The sequence below is a fragment of the Bos taurus genome, chromosome 5, assembly GCF_002263795.3.
Source record: "Bos taurus isolate L1 Dominette 01449 registration number 42190680 breed Hereford chromosome 5, ARS-UCD2.0, whole genome shotgun sequence".
NCBI classification, from domain to species: domain Eukaryota; kingdom Metazoa; phylum Chordata; class Mammalia; order Artiodactyla; family Bovidae; genus Bos; species Bos taurus.
In genome coordinates this window covers 12488492-12507290 of record NC_037332.1, presented here as the reverse complement: position 1 = coordinate 12507290, position 18799 = coordinate 12488492, and the positions used below count along the sequence as shown (strand labels likewise).

General features: G+C 34.9%; 1 protein-coding gene across 2 annotated transcripts in view; it reads right to left on the bottom strand.

The window, feature by feature from the left end:
• The window catches only part of TMTC2 (transmembrane O-mannosyltransferase targeting cadherins 2), a 422587-nt gene that overhangs the window by 134811 nt on the left and 268977 nt on the right, over window positions 1-18799 (bottom strand). For both annotated transcript variants that reach the window (XM_002687180.7, XM_059886837.1), the window contains 3 exons: window positions 17963-18048; window positions 17272-17456; window positions 16074-16152 (listed from right to left, as the gene is read on the bottom strand). In XM_002687180.7, coding sequence (XP_002687226.1) covers window positions 16074-16152; window positions 17272-17456; window positions 17963-18048 — 350 coding nt within the window. The remainder of the gene's footprint in view (window positions 1-16073; window positions 16153-17271; window positions 17457-17962; window positions 18049-18799) is intronic.

Sequence of the window (18799 nt, the reverse complement as noted above, 5' to 3'; positions counted from 1 at the left end):
TTCATGGCTGCAGTCACCATCTGCAGTGATTTTGGAGCCCCCCAAAATATAGTCTGACACTGTTTCCACTGTTTCCACATCTATTTCCCATTAAGTGATAGGACCAGATGCCATGATCTTCGTTTTCTGAATGTGGAGCTTTAAGCCAACTTTTTCACTCTCCTCTTTCACTTTCATCAAGAGGCTCTTTAGTTCCTCTTCACTTTCTGCCATAAGGGTGGTGCCATCTGCATATCTGAGGTTATTGATATTTCTCCAGGCAATCTTGATTTCACCTTGTACTTCCTCCAGCCCAGCATTTCTCATGATGTACTCAGTATATAAGTTAAATAAGCAGGGTGACAATATACAGCCTTGACGGACTCCCTTTCCTATTTGGAACCAGTCTGTTGTTCCATATCCAGGTCTAACTGTTGCTTCCTGACCTGCATACAGGTTCTCAAGAGGAAGGTCAGGTGGTCTGGTATGCCCATCTCTTTCAGAATTTTCCACAGTTTATTGTGATCCACACAGTCAAAGGCTTTGGCATAGTCAATAAAGCAGAAATAGATGTTTTTCTGGAACTCTCTTGCTTTTTCCATGATCCAGCGGATGCTGGCAATTTGATCTCTGGTTTCTCTGTCTTTTCTAAAACCAGCTTGAACATCTGGAAGTTCACAGTTCAAGTATTGCTGAAGCCTGGCTTGGAGAATTTTGAGCATTAATTTACTAGCATGTGAGATGAGTACAATTGTGTGGTAGTTTGAGCATTCTTTGGCATTGCCTTTCTTTGGGATTGGAATGAAAACTGACCTTTTCCAGTCCTGTGACCACTGCTGAGTTTTCCAAATTTGCTGGCATATTGAGTGCAGCACTTTCATAGCATTATCTTTCAGGATTTGAAATAGCTCAACTGGAATTCCATCACCTCCACTAGCTTTGTTCATAGTGATGCTTTCTAAGGCCCACTTGACTTCACATTCCAGGATGTCTGGCTCTAGGTCAGTGATCACACCATCGTGATTATCTTGGTCATGAAGATCTTTTCTGTACAGTTCTTCTGTGTATTCTTGCCACCTCTTCTTAATATCTTCTGCTTCTGTTAGGTCCATACCATTTCTGTCCTTTATCGAGCCCATCTTTGCATGAAATGTTCCCTTGGTATATCTAATTTTCTTGAAGACATCTCTAGTCTTTCCCATTCTGTTGTTTTCCTCTATTTCTTTGCATTGATCACTGAGAAAGGCTTTATCTCTCCTTGCTATTCTTTGGAACTCTGCATTCATATGCTTATATTTTTCTTTTTCTCCTTTGCTTTTCACTTCTCTTCTTTTCACAGCTATCTGTAAGGCCTCCTCAGACAGCCATTTTGCTTTTGTGCATTTCTTTTCCATAGTGATGTTCTTGATCCCTGTCTCCTGTACAGTGTCACGAACCTCCATCCATAGTTCATCAGGCACTCTATCAGATCTAGTCCCTTAAATCTATTTCTCACTTCCACTGTATAATCATAAGGGATTTGATTTAGGTCATGCCTGGAGAATCCCAGGGACGGGGGAGCCTGGTGGGCTGCCATCTATGGGGTCGCACAGAGTCAGACATGACTGAAGTGACTCAGCAGCAGCATACCTGAATTGCCTAGTGGTTTTCCCTACTTTCTTCAATTTAAGAAACAACTACAAGAGAAGTTGGCAAAGAACTTAATATGGATCATTCTATGGTCATCCAGAAATTGAAACAAATTGGAAAGGTGAAAAAGCTCGATAAATGGGTGCCTCATGAGTTGACTGTAAATCAAAAAAATAATTATTTTGAAGTGTTGTCTTCTCTTATTCTACACAAAAACAAACCGTTTCTAGATCTGATTGTGACATGGGACAAAAACTGGATTTTATACGACACCCAGTGGTGAGCAGCTCAGTGGTTGGACCAAGAAACTCCTAAGCACTTCCTAAAGCCAAACTGGCACCAAAAAACAGTCATGGTTACTGCTTGGTGGTCTGCTGCCCGTCTGATCCACTAGAGCTTTCTGAATCCTAGTGAGACCATTACATCTTAAAAGTATGCTCAGCAAATTGATGAAATACACTGAAAACAGCAATGCCTGCAGCTGGTATTGGTCAACAGAAATGACATAATTTCTGTTGGGGCCAAAACAGAAAGGGCCCAATTTTTCTCCACGACAACACCTGACCACACATCACACAACCAACATTTCAAAAGTTGAACGAATTGGGCTATGAAGTTTTGCCTCATCTGCAATATTCACCTGACTTCTCGCCAACTGACTCTCACTTCTTCAAGCATCTCAAACACTTTTTGCAGGGCAAATCTTCCACAGCAGGCAAGAGGCAAAAATGCCTCCCAGGAGTTCCTGAAATCCTAAGGCATGGACTTTTATGCTACAGGAATAAACAAACTTATCTCTTATTAGCAAAAAATGTGTTGATCGTAATAATTCCTATTTTGATTAATAAAGATGTGTTTGAACCTAATTAAAATGATTTAAAAATCACAGTCTGAAACCACAATTACTTTTGTACCAACTTAATACATCCCTAGTATTTTGTATTATAACTGGAAGTCTGTACCTTTTGACCACATTCATCCAATTTCTCCTCCCTCCAAATTTCCTATTTGAAAAAACAAAAAAATAGTAGTCACTCTTTACTCAACTCTTACAGTAATTGTTAAATTTCTTTTTTTGAATTCTTAAATATGTATCTTGCATATCAATTTAGATTAGCCAACGTGGATAACTCATATAATGGTAAACCTAAAGTTTAATGAGACAGCATTCACAGTTGCCTTCTGGTACTTATAATCTTGTGACAAAGAGATATGTTGATCATATATATTTATGCTATCAAAATTTTCTAAGATTTTATTTTTAGGTGTACATGAAACAAATAATACAAAAAACTTTTAAAAAATTACTACTTAAAATTTCAGTTGTGTTTAAAAATGTAATTTCCCAGATATCATGTTTTAGAATGAAGTATCAGGGAAACAATAAAACATACGGTAAACGGCTGGGAGCAAAGTCAGAGTGAACAGAGAAACATGAGTGGAAAAGGTTATGAAAAACACAGAACTTCATATACCTTGGTATAATTTAAGGAGTTATGAAAGCTTCAGAAGTATGCTTGCAAAATACTGGGACAGCAGCACCCTGGGGAGAAATGCTATCTTTGTAAAAGGCCTCACATAGGTTACAGCATTTTTTTCTGGCCTCTAAAGAATGGGCACGTTCAGAATATAGCCCCACATGGTTTCTAGCAGATTTCCTCCTGCTGATAGAGTGAAAGCATCTCATTCTCATTACTGCAAGTGTTGTAGGATACTTAGCCTCAAAGTTAGGCATTCTATGCTAATCTGTCTACTTTCCAAGCTTTTCCAGTTTGAGGAACAGGCTGGTCATTAAGGTCATCATTTCTTTCTCATGGAATGCTTATTTTCCATTTAAGATACCAGGTTTGTTTCAGTGGTTTTTATAAGTAGTGTTTCTCTGTGCTGGTCAGTTTTCTTCTAATGAGTACTTTACCCATCTTATCTTCATGTTTGTTATTATTTATTCTATATATGTTACTGTTCTTCCCTTAGAAACTAATTTTGCATTGAATATTAAAATGAAATAAATATTTTAATTAATTGACTTATTAACTTGGTTTGTCTCATCTGGTAAAATTATTTATAATTATGATGCAGCACTGAATTATGAGGTATAAAAAAAAGAATAATAAAATGACTGGGTTTCTAATCCTTATCTTGCCATTAGAACTTTGTATGGTTGTAGACAAACAGGTTATTTGAAAGGGACTTAATTTTTTAATTTATTTAATTTAGGTTAATTGGAGGATAATTACTTTACAATATTCTGATGGCTTCTGCCATACATCAAGATGAATTGGCCATAGGCCTACATCTGTCCCCTGATCCTGAACACCGCTAAAACCCCCCTCTCCACCCATCCCTCCAGGCTGTCACGGAGCACAGGCCCGGGGTGTCTGGCTTCACGCAGAACTGGCACTGGCCATCCATTCCGCATACAATAATGTACATGTTTCAGTGCTCTTCTCTCAGGTCATTCCTCCCTCCCCTCTCTCACTGAGTCCAGAAGTCTATTCTCTGTGTCTCCATTGCTGCCCTATATGTAGGATCATCAGTACCGTCCTTCTAGATTCCAGATATATGTGTTAATATACCATATTTGTCTTTCTCTTTCAGACTTCCTTTACTCTGTATAATGGGCTCTAGGTTCATCCACTTCATTAGAACAGACTCAAATGCATTCCTTTTTTAGCCGAGTAGTATTTCATTGGGCATATGTTCTACAACCTCTAAACCCTGAAAGGGCCTTCGTTTTACCATCTACAAAATGAGGAGCCAAGACCAAATAACTTTTTAATCTCCCAAATTAGATAATAATTTATAGACAATCATTTCCAGTAATCTGTATAGTTGTTCCATAAATCAGCGACAATACCCTAGTTTAAGGAAATGTCAAATTGATGGATTTTCTAGACGATCTACTCAAGACTGACTAGATCAAGTCCTGATTACTCCTTGGAATTTATTTTTAACATTTATATATTTATTATCTAATTACATCTACTCATTGTTGAAAGTCTGAAAAGTGGTGCTTTTATTAAATTAAATGAATTCCATCAATCATAGTTACTGATTAGTAAAATTTTGTTTTTCCACAATTTATTTAAACATTAAAAGAGTAAATTATAAGTAAAACAATTTGCTAGTTTTAAATATTTAGGTTCCTTCTAGCAGTTTACTGTATTAAATAAAAATATGCTATATTTTCCAAAATTATATGTTCTCATTCAATATTAATTGCTTGTGTATTCAAATTCCCCTCCCATATTCTTGTAGGTACTAAACCTGCTTTAGCAATTATCCCTTTCTTTTTTTTAATATACATCTTATTATCTTAGAACACATATACAGCAGTGAAATCCTTGAACTAACGAAAATGCATATATGGTTGTTTTGCTTTCTGGTTTCTCTTTTTTTTTTCGCTACACTATGGGGCTTGTGGAATCTTAGTTCCCAGAGCAGGGATTGAACCCAGGCCCCCGACAGTGGAAGCAGAGAGTCCTAACCACTGGACAGACAGGGAGTGCCCCCAAAATGCATGTTTTAACAATTTTTTTCCACAAAAATTTAACCATCATTATTTTTTAAATGTGAGTCATTGTTTAATGATTTTAAGGCAGCTTTTAATTAAGACATCTATCTTTCTCTATGATAGGCAAAATACAGTTAATAGCTTTTCATCAGACTATTTTAATTTTTACACATGCAAATCAGGTTGACTTTTCCTGTGTAAATTTACCACTATCTGTTATACACAAAGAACTATTCTCCACCATAGGGATATATATTCACCTTTAATTATATAGTTTCACTATTAAAATTAGCTGCCTATCCCATATGAAATACATTCTGCCATGTGGTGTGAGGCAGATAGCTAATTTCATTCTTTCCAAACATTTAATCAATTCTCCTAGGCAAACTTTTATGAAAACTCCCTTCCCTCAACGATATTTAATTTTACATTTATTATCTATAAAACATAATAAATTTTTATCAGTTTCTAGGGGCAAGTCCTTATAGCATCAAATTTAAGAGAAATCCTTGAAGCTAGAAAGGCTGTTTTTAAAGCAAAGAGGAAATGCAGGGGAAAAAACTGAATATGTGTTTCATTAAATTGAAACGCTAATCTTGAGGAAAGAGGTTAAACTTCAGTGAAAGTTTAAAAGGTTCCTAATACCTAGTGTTAAATACTGAAAAAACATTTGATGTGCCATCAAAATTTAACTTGAAAAACAGCCAGAAGCCTATGTCAATATAGCTCTTTTTGCAACTGGGTATCCTGAAATTCTCTAGGTTTATCAATTTCCTTTATGCTTTCAAGGAAATAAATCACTAAAAACAATCAATCAACAAATGTGGGAGACAACCCCATAAAATGCTCAGAATTTCCCAAAAAAGAGAAAATGAGACTCTGTATGTGTGTGTGTGTGTGTGTGACCCTCTCCCTCCAAATATAATACTATCCACAATTTAAGGGACTAGTTCTGATAGACAGAGTGCCTGATGAACTATGGATGGAGGTTCCTGACATTGTACAGGAGACAGGAATCAAGATCATCCCAAAGAAAAAGAAATGCAAAAAAGCGACACAGCTGTCTGAGGCCGCCTTACTAATAGTTGTGAGAAGACAGGAAGTGAAAAACAAAGGAGAAAAGGAAAGATATACCCATTTGAATGCAGAGTTCCAAAGAATAGCAAGAAGAGATAAGAAAGCCTTCCTCAGCGATCAATGCAAAGAAATAGAGAAAAACAATAGAATGGAAAAGACTAGAGATCTCTTCAAGAAAATTAGAGATACCAAGGGAACTTTCATGAAAAGATGGGCTTGATAAAGGACAGAAATGGTATGGACCTAACAGAAGCAGAAGATATTAAGAAGAAGTGGCAAGAATACACAGAAGAACTGTACAAAAAAGATCTTCACAACCCAGATAATCACAATGGTGTGATCACTCACGTAGAGCCAGACATCCTAGAATGTGAAATCAAGTGGGCCCTAGGAAGAATCACTATGACCAAAGCTAGTGGAGGTGATGGAATTCCAGTGGAGCTATTTCAAATGCTGAAAGACGATGCTGTGAAAGTGCTGCACTCAATATGCCAGCAAATTTGGAAAACTCAGCAGTAGCCACAGGACTGGAAAAGGTCAGTTTTCATTCCAGTCCCAGAGAAAGGCAATGCCAAAGAATGCTCAAACTACCGCACAATTGCACTCATTTCACATGCTAGTAAAGTAATGCTCAAAATTCTCCAAGCCAGGCTTCAGCAATATGTGAACCGTGAACTTCCAGATGTTCAAACTGGTTTTAGAAAAGGCAGAGGAACCAGAGATCAAATTGCCAATATCCACTAGATCATGGAAAAAGCAAGAGAGTTCCAGAAAAACATCTATTTCTGCTTTATTGACTATGCCAAAGCCTTTGACTGTGTGGATCACAATAAACTGTGGACAATTCTGAAAGAGATGGGAATACCAGACCACCTGACCTGCCTCTCAAGAAACCTGTATGCAGGTCAGGAAGCAATAGTTAGAACTGGACATGGAACAACAGACTGGTCCCAAATAGAAAAAGGAGTATGTCAAGGCTGTATATTGTCACCCTGCCTATTTAACTTATATGCAGCGTACATCATGAGAAAAGCTGGGCTGGAGGAAGCACAAGCTGGAATCAAGACTGCCAGGAGAAATATCAATAACCTCAGATATGCAGATGGCACCACTCTTATGGCAGAAAGTGAAGAGGAACTAAAGAGCCTCTTGATGAAAGTGAAAGAGAGTGAAAAAGTTGGCTTAAAGCTCCACATTCAGAAAACGAAGATCATGGCATCTGGTCCCATCACTTCATGGGAAATAGATGTGGAAACAGTGTCAGACTTTATTTTTCTAGGTTCCAAATCACATACAGAAATTAAAAGACGCTTAATCCTTGGAAGGAAAGTTATGACCAGCCTAGACAGCATATTCAAGAGCAGAGACATTAATTTGCCAACAAAGGTCCGTGTAGTCAAGGCTATGGTTTTTCCAGTGGTCATGTATGGATGTGAGAGCTGGACTATAAAGAAAGCTGAGTGCCAAAGAATTGATGCTTTTGAACTGTGGTGTTGGAGAAGACTCTTGAGAGTTCCTTGGACTGTAAGGAGGTTCAACCAGTCCATCCTAAAGGAGATCAGTCCTTGGTGTTCTTTGGAAGGAATGATGTTAAAGCTGAAACTCCAGTACTTTGGCCACCTGATGCGAAGAGCTGACTCATTGGAAAAGACCCTGATGCTGGGAAAGATTGAAGGCAGGAGGAGAAGGGATGACAGAGGATGAGATGGCTGGATGGCATCACCGACTCGATGGACATGGGTTTGGGTAAACTCCGGGAGTTGGTGATGGACAGGTAGGCCTGGCGTGCTGCAGTTCTTGGGGTCGCAAAGAATCGGACACGACTAAGCAACTGAACTGACTGAAAAAGATAATCTCACAATAAAATAAAATGGCTTAATAGAACTGAAATATTTAGAGACTACTAGAAATATATGCAAGGAAGTTATAAATTGTGTTGAGAAAAACCCAAAGTTTACTCCAGAAGGAAGAAAAAAGAATGAGTAAATGTATTACTAGTTTGGGATTAATTAATGAAAATAATAGTATTCAGAAAAATAAGATACAAACTGCAGGAAACCATCAGAAAAGTATAATAAAAGCATTTTTTATTTTATACACATCTTAGGAATGCACTTCATACGTATGGATTAAGCAACATGACTCTATAATATGTAATGAATAATGTATTTTATACTATAAAATTTTTTATGAATGTTAATCACTAAGAGAGATGAGAAATTTAAAAATTCATCCTATTGTCAATGAATACTTAAAATAAGGTTCTACTAACAGCTCATAGAAACTCATGCTCATAATTACATATTTGGAGGGAAAAAAAAGACTTGCAATTTGAAACAAAACTCTTCATGTTCCGTTTTAATGCTTTGTTCAATCTGAATATGACAATAACTTTTATCATTATAAATAAAATCACAACTTATGTAACAGCTCATGGGGGAGTTAAACTAGATTTTCTTGTAGAAAACAATCTCTCCCTACCTATTAGAAAAAACAGATATAAATATATACACAGCAAAGGACATACAGTTCGTAATGTATTTAATTTTTAACTTCATTTGTATTACTGGTCTATTCTAAATATGTGCACCAAATGATCATTTTCTCGACACTAATTTTTAAGACTGTATTTTTCATACATGGTTTTTTCCTTCTTCATGATTATGTCTATTTCATCTCAATGTCATCAAAACTGGCATCTTTTAAGAATGCCAGGATTTGAAATTTAGTTAATTTTCCAAATATAGCATAACAATACATTAATTTTCTAAGAACAATCCCACTGATATTTCTTAACCGAGTAGAAGACTCATTCCATGGAAAGTATCCAATGAAAGAGCAAATTATACATGTTTTTTCTCATTTACTTCTACTGAGGCCTCAGAAAACATATTTTTAAAGAAGAATATATTGAAACTATTTGGGAATCAGATATTAAGGGTATAATTAGGTATTAATGAGTATATTAATTTCTTTATAACTCAATTTAAAAATAAAGTTTTTAAGCTTCAGTCTTTTCCTTTACCACTAAACTGGAAAAAATATGAATTAATGTAACAGGTGGGCTTGTGTGGTTTTAATAGCAGTGAAATATAATCAACTGTCTCATATTTCCAGGAAAGCAAGCGACATCTAGACCTAAGCATGATCCTGCAGCAACCCTAGCATGAAAATGTTCAAACTCCCCATAGGGACCATATATCTTCTGGTCTTGGGTTTAATTGAAACTTTAAACAAAATATATTACCTATTTAATGCAGCTGAACTGGAGGCTGGCCTTTGTAGTGTATAGACTAATGCCTAGCAAATTAATGTCTGTAACTATAGTATGTAATGTAGAATTTAAATCAAGCGTGAATGGTAAAAAGAGGAAAAAAAATACTACAGTTTTATACTAAGAAATGAACTTTTAGGAGCAAACTGTGTACATACATTTTATATATTTATTCTTTTTGATACACAGCCAAAAACTCATGATTTCCTTATATTGTTGGCTCCACAGCTTACAAAGTGAATTTCTAAAATATCCTGGTATTGGTCTTGTCCTTTTTCCTGGTCTTGTCTCTTCTAATGATGCAGAAATAAAAGTTCAATGAATAGATTTAGCTTAAAAATTCAAAGTTAATATTCTTTCTGGAGGTAAACAAATCAATAGCTAATCCAGTTATATAGTCATATCATATTTGAAAGGCTGACTCATAGATTTTTAAGAGTGCCAATGGAAGGAATCATAAGAAAATCACCAGAACTTGAAATAGGGGAAGCAGGTGGTATAAAAAGCTTAACACTACTGGAGTGTTAATGCTTCCACACTTGAAAGATGTGAAGTTCAAATCTCACACAGTAAAAAACCATCTTTTCACAGTCAGATGCTAAATGACTTGAGCATTCCACTTAAAAACCACCAGTCATAGAAGACAGATTAAGCATGTGAACCATCCTGTAAGAAATTTACTCTGAATATTTATAAATATACTCTGAAAAAAGTGATGTAAACACATACACACACATAGATACACACACTGGAATATCCAACAAAAAGAAATTAATCAGCCGAAAAGCCAGCCGTACAGAGGCTGAGAGAAAAACAGACTTCTTTGACAGCCAACCTACTAACTGAACTCAGCACAGAGTTTACATCCTTCAAGTGAGTTAGGATAAATTTACAAGTGAGGGTTTTGGTGTTTTGTTATCAGGAGGTGGATTTGACATCTTTGTCAGTTCTCCTCACCTAAACAAGAGTAAGGAACCTAAAGTTCCCTCATAGCCATTTATGACACAACTTTCTCATTCCACAAGTTTACTTCTCAAAAATATGCATTTAAAAATTTGTGTAAGCTTTTTACTCTAAAAACCCCTGCAATAAATTCATTGTGTCGTCTATTTATTTGGTTCTTTCACCATTCTCACTAACTAGCTCAAACTGGGGAAATTTCACAAAACTGAAAATTAGGTCACAAAATTTCTTCTTTTTATGAAACAATGTGAGAAGAAAGCATCTTGTCAATCTTAAACCTATGTAAGTAAAAGACTTGTAAGTTGCAGGCTGATGGAGGAAAATATATTTTCCAGTACTGAGCTACGACTTTATAAGTAGCAGGGATGTGTACAAAAAGAGTTCTAGGAATTATCAGAAATAAGAGAATCAAAACAGTATTTTCCTAGGAGATCAAAATAAAGGCAAATTAAGTTAATAAATAGCAATGATTATTATCATGCATTTCCCTTGGAAGAATGCAATCACTCCCTACAGTAAAAACATGTTACCCAACACAGACATTCACTTTTTATAAAAATAACAAAAATATATATGCAAATTGGGATAACAGTATCACATTAGAAAAAAAGAAAGCTTGAGATTTTCATTGGTTTGTTTTGGTTTGTTTGGCAAGTCAACATAGCATAGCCTACATAGTAATAAACAAAATATTATTGAGGCTACAGTAATACAATTAGCCATTTGATTTATAGCCATTTACTTATTAAGGAAAGATACTGGAGTTTTAGACTAATTGTAAAATCATTTAGAAAGTTCTATGAGAGCAGAAACCATATGGACCATTTCAATTTCATCCCACCATCACCTATATATCCTCTCCCTGACTCAGGACTTATATCTTTAAGATTGTTTTTTTCTTTGTGCATACAGATTTTTCTAAACATAGTGACTGCAGACTGCAACAACAAGGCATTAACTCTAGACTCTCACTCCATGAATACATCACACACTTTGTTCTCAAGATATATTACCAAGATGAAATGGCCAAAATTGCTTACATAATTAAACCTGACAACCACTTTGCATTGAGAAAGCCAAGTAATTTTAAACAGTAAATAGGCTTAAAAATGATCTTTGGGATTGGAAAGATTCATGTAATAAAATTAAAACTTACAGCCTAATTTAGTTTCCTACAATCTCTTAGGATTATTAAAAAACAATGCTTAAGTATACACAATAAGGGAAATAAAGAGAAAGAAGAGAAAAAAATGAAGGTAGTTAAAACTTATCCTACATATAAAAAATTTTAATATCTTGCATATTTTATACATATGTGATAAAACAATTTTGTAGGTGTTTCATTCTTTTTAATATGAAAAGGTTTTTAATATATATTTGACAGGGAACAATATCTATATCCATATATCTATATAGATATATCTATATGTAAATATAGATATTGTTATTGTTCAGTCACTCAGTCGTGTCCAACTCTTTGCAACCCTGTGGACTAAAGCATGCCAGGCTTCCCTGCCTTTACCATCTCCATATGATAGTTTTTAAATGGGAAAAGATATGTTATATTGATATAGAAAAGAATGCCAGTTTTGGCAAGACTGCTAAATAGGAAAAGCATTTAAATTTAAATCAGGAAACTACACTTCTGTTTCTAACACAAACAGGGCAATCCCAAACAGATCAACCTAACTCTTTGGGTGTGAATTTCCAGCATATAAAATAAAAGATTATGTTAAGAGGATTTTAAAAATATCAATCTTCTATCTCTAACATTCTATGATTCTAAAAATCATTTACAATTTGAGAAGAGGAGAAATTGAGAATCAATAAAGGCCTACAATGGGTGTCAGAATAAAAAATAATTTCAGAATAAAGAATAATTTTGACTAAGTCTAGGGGGAAAATATGTAATGACGGGAAAAGGAGAAAAAACTCTAAATATGATGATTTCAATTTAGAGGGAATAGTGTATTAATGGAATTAAACTAATTGGACACTAAGTAGGCTGTTTCAGTAGGATTTTGACTGTGGTTGTTGAAAGACAAGGAAAAATGGACTTCCAGAGAAAATACAGCACTTATAGATAGGACAGAACTAAATAGAATCCATGTTGGTGACTCCAGAGCCATCACTATCTCAAAATTGTATCTATATAGAAATCAGATTTACATTGTTAACACAGAAAGAACCGCCAGAGAATACAATTAGTGACTTCTGGAGATTAAAGCCCACAGAAATGATAATGATTACAAAGGAAGATAATATTACAAACCACTGACTAAGTTGGGCATTTGGTCCAATATTCTTTACCTTCATTATCTCAATCAGTCCTCAAACAGACACTACCATTACAGGCACCTTATGGATGGGGAAACTGAGACTTCAGTTAAGTAATGTCCAACTTCACTCAGCTACAAAGTGCTAAAGCCGTAAGTTGAACCTTGGGGTCTCTGAATCCAACCCTTATCCTCTGAAGAAGAAATACAGAAATGAAGTTGCACAACTGGCTAGGAGCAATTTTTTATGATTTGGCCTCTTTATAATTCATGTATTTTCATACTTACTAATTATAACTGCTGTCTAAGTAAAAGTTTAATTTTTGTTTATAAAAATGATGTACAGTATCTTTTAAAACATGATTTTTACATGCTTATAAATTTACTCAATTTTAGATGGGACACAATCCTCAATTATTGTGACTTAATCATCTTGATGCTATGAAATCAAAGAGAATAATGAAAATGTCTATGCAAGTAGATTTTTAATTTTACTTATAAACTACCACAATAAAAATTAAAAGTCTTATGATAAAACATGGAACATTTTAAGTTGGGATAGCAAGCTAATCAATCTTGTTATTTTCTATTAATATACAAATTCAAAAACTAGGCTCATTTGATGTTCAGGGTAAGTCAGCTACTAGCATGCAGCAGGGAGTGATGTTTTTCATAAAATGTTCAAGGGAAGGGGAAATACGAAGGACCAGAGTGTGTGTTTTCTTTAAGCAGCTGCAATGAATCGCGTTATTAAACAAATAATATAATTAAAATATAACTGTATTTTTTCACACATATTCCTTTATTTCTCCTAACCTCTCAAAATAAAAGAAAAAAAATACTTGCGTATACACATACAAGTGCTTGGCGCTAATGATCTTCAAGGGGTAAATGAATGAGCCATGAGAAAAATGAGTACTTGCAGGCTAAATCTAGCCAGACATTAAAATCCATCACTGATCCCTAAAGGGCACCAATAATATGCAAATATGAGAATTAGGAAACATATTCAAGGCTGTTGATAAACTTGATAGGATAATCAGCACATGCTGACAGACTAATGAAACCGATGAACCGACAGGGCAGTTTATCTCCTGGGCCACTTTTCTCCTTGTCAAATGGAGGCTAATCAAAATGTATTAGGAGTTAAAGCCAACACTCAGAGGATATCACCCATTTGATTAGGAGGTGAACCTACTCTCAGAGAAAATTATAGTTTCGTGAACAACTGAAACTGCAAAACCTAGTCAGCTGACAGACCTTCACATAAAATTAAACAGAAGGCAGCCACTATAATTATGGAAGAAATCTGGAATTTTAAATTATATTGAGATTCTCCCCTTGCAAATTGTTAGAGGGCTTTGCAGAGTCTGGGCAAAGCGGCTCCCTCCTTCTATGATGGAAAATAAGACAAAGGACTAAGCAATCACCCCAAGGACACACTTATCTTTTGCTGCCTATGAGTGCTCAGCATCTGTGTAACCATATGAGACACAGATCCCAAGGTAACAGCTGTATTTTCAAGCAAATGTATTTACATAAAATAATTGAATGAATTTTTGAAACTGTTAACTATAGTGAATACCACACTTCCTATTAACAATGAAGATGCCATCTGTAGTCTATTGTCAAGGAGCTGAATCCTTTCCTAATTTAAAGAAAAAGATCTTCATTGATAATCGAGGAAAATTGGGAAATAGTCCTTCCTAAGCATTAGTGTTAAAAATGAAATTATAAACTAAAACCAATATGCCTTAGAGAACACAGTTCTTTCAATATTCACTGTGAAATGAAGAACCATCCAGCACTAACACAGAAAAGCTCATTCAACTGATACATCTACATATTCTCGGTACACAGTTTATGGACATGGACATTTCACCTGGGTGGACAGAATGATAGTAAAATGTCAAACAGTAAAAGGCGTGAGTTTACCTCGTAAGATGTTAAGGACAAGAGTACATTGAAGGAAGCTAGATTTTACCTTTTAGTGATAATATCCACAAGAAAAATAACAGCAACTAAAAATACTTCAGTGTCCTCTTTAACAGGAGCATTAAATCACCCTGCTGCTGTCCAGGCTAACTAGGGGCAGGATTCAAGAGACATATGAATATATTAACCTCTTCCAAATCATTTTTTTTTTCTTTTCTTTTTGATGATGTGTGCCTTGTTCGAGCTCTAAAACATTTCTAAATTTTCTTTTGTTTAAAAAAAAAAGTAGAAGTGAGTGTCCTTGCCAGGCATATATTTTCTAGTTAGGGAAGGCATGGGATTTTTTATGTATACTCAAAAGCCATATGGCTACGATCAGATTTCTCAAATCACAGGATACAGAAGTATAAAATAATCCTAGAAATGATGTAGTCACATATAGTTTATATACATGAGGAAGGCCTAGAAATACTTTTTAAAAACTTAGCCAGGTTTAATGAAAGGAAAATTTGAGGTTTAATTTGTACTTTGGAGGAAAAGAAATATTGATTCGAAGACAAAAACAGCCCTCTCACTTCTCTCCCCCATCTAGAAACAGCAACGTTAATCAACAGGACATCTTAAACTTCAGGGATTCTTTTCAAGAGTCACATACTGAATAGACAGTTTTTAGGTGTGTCCATGATCAAATAGTTGTGGCCACAATTTACTATGAGGCTGTCATGGACCAATCACAGGTTATAGGCAGAGTTATTAGTAACTCTAGTTCTTGACCCCTTGCACCTAGAAAAATCTATGTCATCACTTGCATACTTTCTAGAAAATTGAGCTAATTACTCAATGTAGAAAAAGCAACAATTGTGCTAGAACATTTATACTCTTCACAGTATTGCTTTTACTCTAAAGTAATACTCTAGGGGAGAAAAAAAAAAAAAAACCTCTTGCAATCTAAACCTTTATCAATGCAAACAACACAAGTTGACTCATTCTCATCTATTGTAAGCATCAAAATCAGGAATCTCTATATCACAGCATGTTTACTTTTGAGAATATTCTGATTAAGAAAATAACATGATCAAAAATTATCAGAAATTTGATAAACTCATCAAAAACTATATGTACTTTATTCATCATTTGCAATCTCAAGAGTCTAGCTAATATTTGATACCCACTTTGGTTTATGAGCCCCTTTTCAACAACTCTGGGATCCAGCCAATTTGTTGAGAATCACTATATTAACAATATTTATTTGTTCTTAGAATAGGTGTGCTTTGTGAAAATTTAAATGTGACATCCAATTGTGAATATGGTTTTTTTTAGTGAGGATTAAAACATGATTTAATAGGGATCCATTTAAAACAAGTACAGGTTTTAATTTTTCCACAGATCCCTGAAATATCAATTAAAACATTATTATTTTACTTACCCATCATGTTGTACAAGCTCTGTGGGGCAAATTGCCTGGGCATTTTCTGAATTGCTTCCTTGTATACACTAAGGGCATCCTAATTTAAGAAACAGAAAAAGAAATAAAGTCCAAGGCTATTCACTGAAACAAAATAACAACATCTTTCCAAAATTAAAATATTCCATTGTTCTTTCTAAATGGTTCATTAGAGCAAAATTCAACTGAGCTAGTCTTTGATATCAAATTACCTCAATTTCATGAATAAAACCATTCAACCCACCCAGTGAAGGTTATATAAAAAATCAGTTTAACAAGGAGTCAAATGTTACCAATGCTCTTTAAATTTCTCAATTCAGATAGATGATGCAATAAAAACAACTAGAAAAATTTATATTTTGGAGTCACCCATAGTCCTCTAAAATTCGTCATTATTTCAAGTCAAGCAATTAAGTATAATCTAAATAAAATATCAAATAATCAATCTTCTAGCAACTGAGACATACTGAGATCATGAAGTGCAATTATTTTTAAAATTGCATCCTTATCCTCAGATTGCAGTCTTAAAATATCGTGTAAGAGTCTCTGGGGGAGTGGTTTGAGAAAGTGGGTTGTGGTATCGAATGGGAGAGACAAAACCCACGGAGGCAGGCTTCATGTGAGAGATAGGGTACACAGGACTAAGTAATCCTCCTAACTTCCTGTACAAGATCCTGTATCCATCACTTTCCCCCTCTTCCTAATTTAGAAAACAATAAAATTAGTTTTCATTGCATTATTGCATTTAAAAGAATAAAAAGAAACAAGTAGGATTTATACCAAATCACTTAACATGCAGAGTATAAAGAAATGTATTTTTTAACATCAAACAATGAATACAGATAACAATAATAACATGTCTTAAATCATAAAATCAAAGATATGATGGGCAAACAACTTGGGCAGTAATGCATGTTATTTCCCTTTCATAAGGAGTCATATTACTCTGAGAAAATCATAGTGAAAAAAATCCATTTTGTTTAAACAAAGATTTTTCCCAGAAGAATTTCCCCATAAAACTCTTTTATTAAAATATCAGTTCTTTTTTTTTTTTTTAACTCTTTTATTAAAATATCAGTTCTTAAATTATCAGTGTTCCTACAATGAGATCACAGGTAGAAGTCATTGAGACCAGATCAGAACAAGGGGGAGGAACAGGGCAGAGAGGTTCTGGCCTGACCTCATAGTGTCCCTGCTCATGATAGAGTTTCCCCAGGTTGTACAGACAGCTGGTGACCGAGCTCTTGTGGGCATGAGGGTCCTTTAGGTTTTCGTCAGGGATCTCAGAACACTTCAGGAATGTGCGTCGCGCTTCTTCTGACTTTCCTTGGTTCATTAGAATAATACCTGTGTTTAAATATGCAGCTGAAGGGTAAAAAAGTGGAGATATAAATGAGAGAAGATGATGTACACTGTGGAAACAATAAAGCTATTTTTACTTCAACTTCATTTTTATGCATTAAACGAAAACTAAGAAATGAACCTCCAGGGAACAAACATACAAAAGAAAAATAATGTAGTACAAAGTACAGGTATCACATCTATATATATATATGGTACCACTAATACATAAATGTATTAGTTGTCATTTATATATATACATATATATATATATAGTCTCTGCCTTCAAAGTATCAGAATATTTTGAGCTTAGAAACTAGATGAATAAAAGCTGCATGTTTCTTAATGTATCAAAATGATAATCAGACACCAAAACATTAAAATTGAGAGATGTACTTGTTAAAGGCTCTTAATTTGACTGGAAAGTATTCACAAACAGAAGTATCATGTTTTTTAACCCATGAGGCTTTAGGTCACCATTTTCATGGGGAAAGAAAGAGATATTTTAAAAGGATTTGAATATCACTTACAAGCCAGTGTAGGCCTGCTCCCAATCGCCAATTTATAATAATGTAGTGCTTCTGCAAACCTGCTGTTCTCTTGTAGAAGTAACCCTCTGCATGAGGAAAATAGAAATTTGGAGACAAGACAGTATTAGTATACATAAACCCACAAATTTTCATTTTTTATTTCAAAAATAAAAATGGTTAATGGAGTCATAAAAATGACCTGGTACTATAAAAATAAATTCTGAATAGAAGGAAATTATTCCTCAGGAAAGAAAATGTTTGGAGAGCTATCAGTTGCATTTACGTTGCATTAGAAAGTATTAAGGAGTATTTTTTAAAAGCCCTTTACCCCTCACTGAACTTTCCCGTTCCCAGCAGTCTTTTCTCTCCCACTAGAATTACCAACCACTTGCATTTCTCCTCGGAATATGCACAGTTTTCCATCATTTTAGAAAAGAAACTTGTCTAAAGCCTTAAGCTGAAGCTCCAATACTTTGGCCACCTGATGCATAGAGCCAACTCACTGCAAAAGACCCTGCTGCTAGGAAAGATTGAAGGCAGAAGGAGAAGAGGGTGGCAGAGGATAAGATGGTTGGATAATATCATCAAGTCAATGGACATGAACTTAGGCAAACTGCAGGAGATAGTAAGGGACAGGGAGATCTGGTGTGCTGCAGTCCATGGGGTTGCTAAGAGTCCAGATACAACTTAGCAACTGAACTCTCTCTCTCTCTATCTCTCTCTCTCTCTCTCTCTCTATATATATATATATATATTTAAAACTGAACTATATATACATATATAGACACACACACACATTTAAACTTAAGATGCCTCTCCCACTGGCCCTACTGTTTG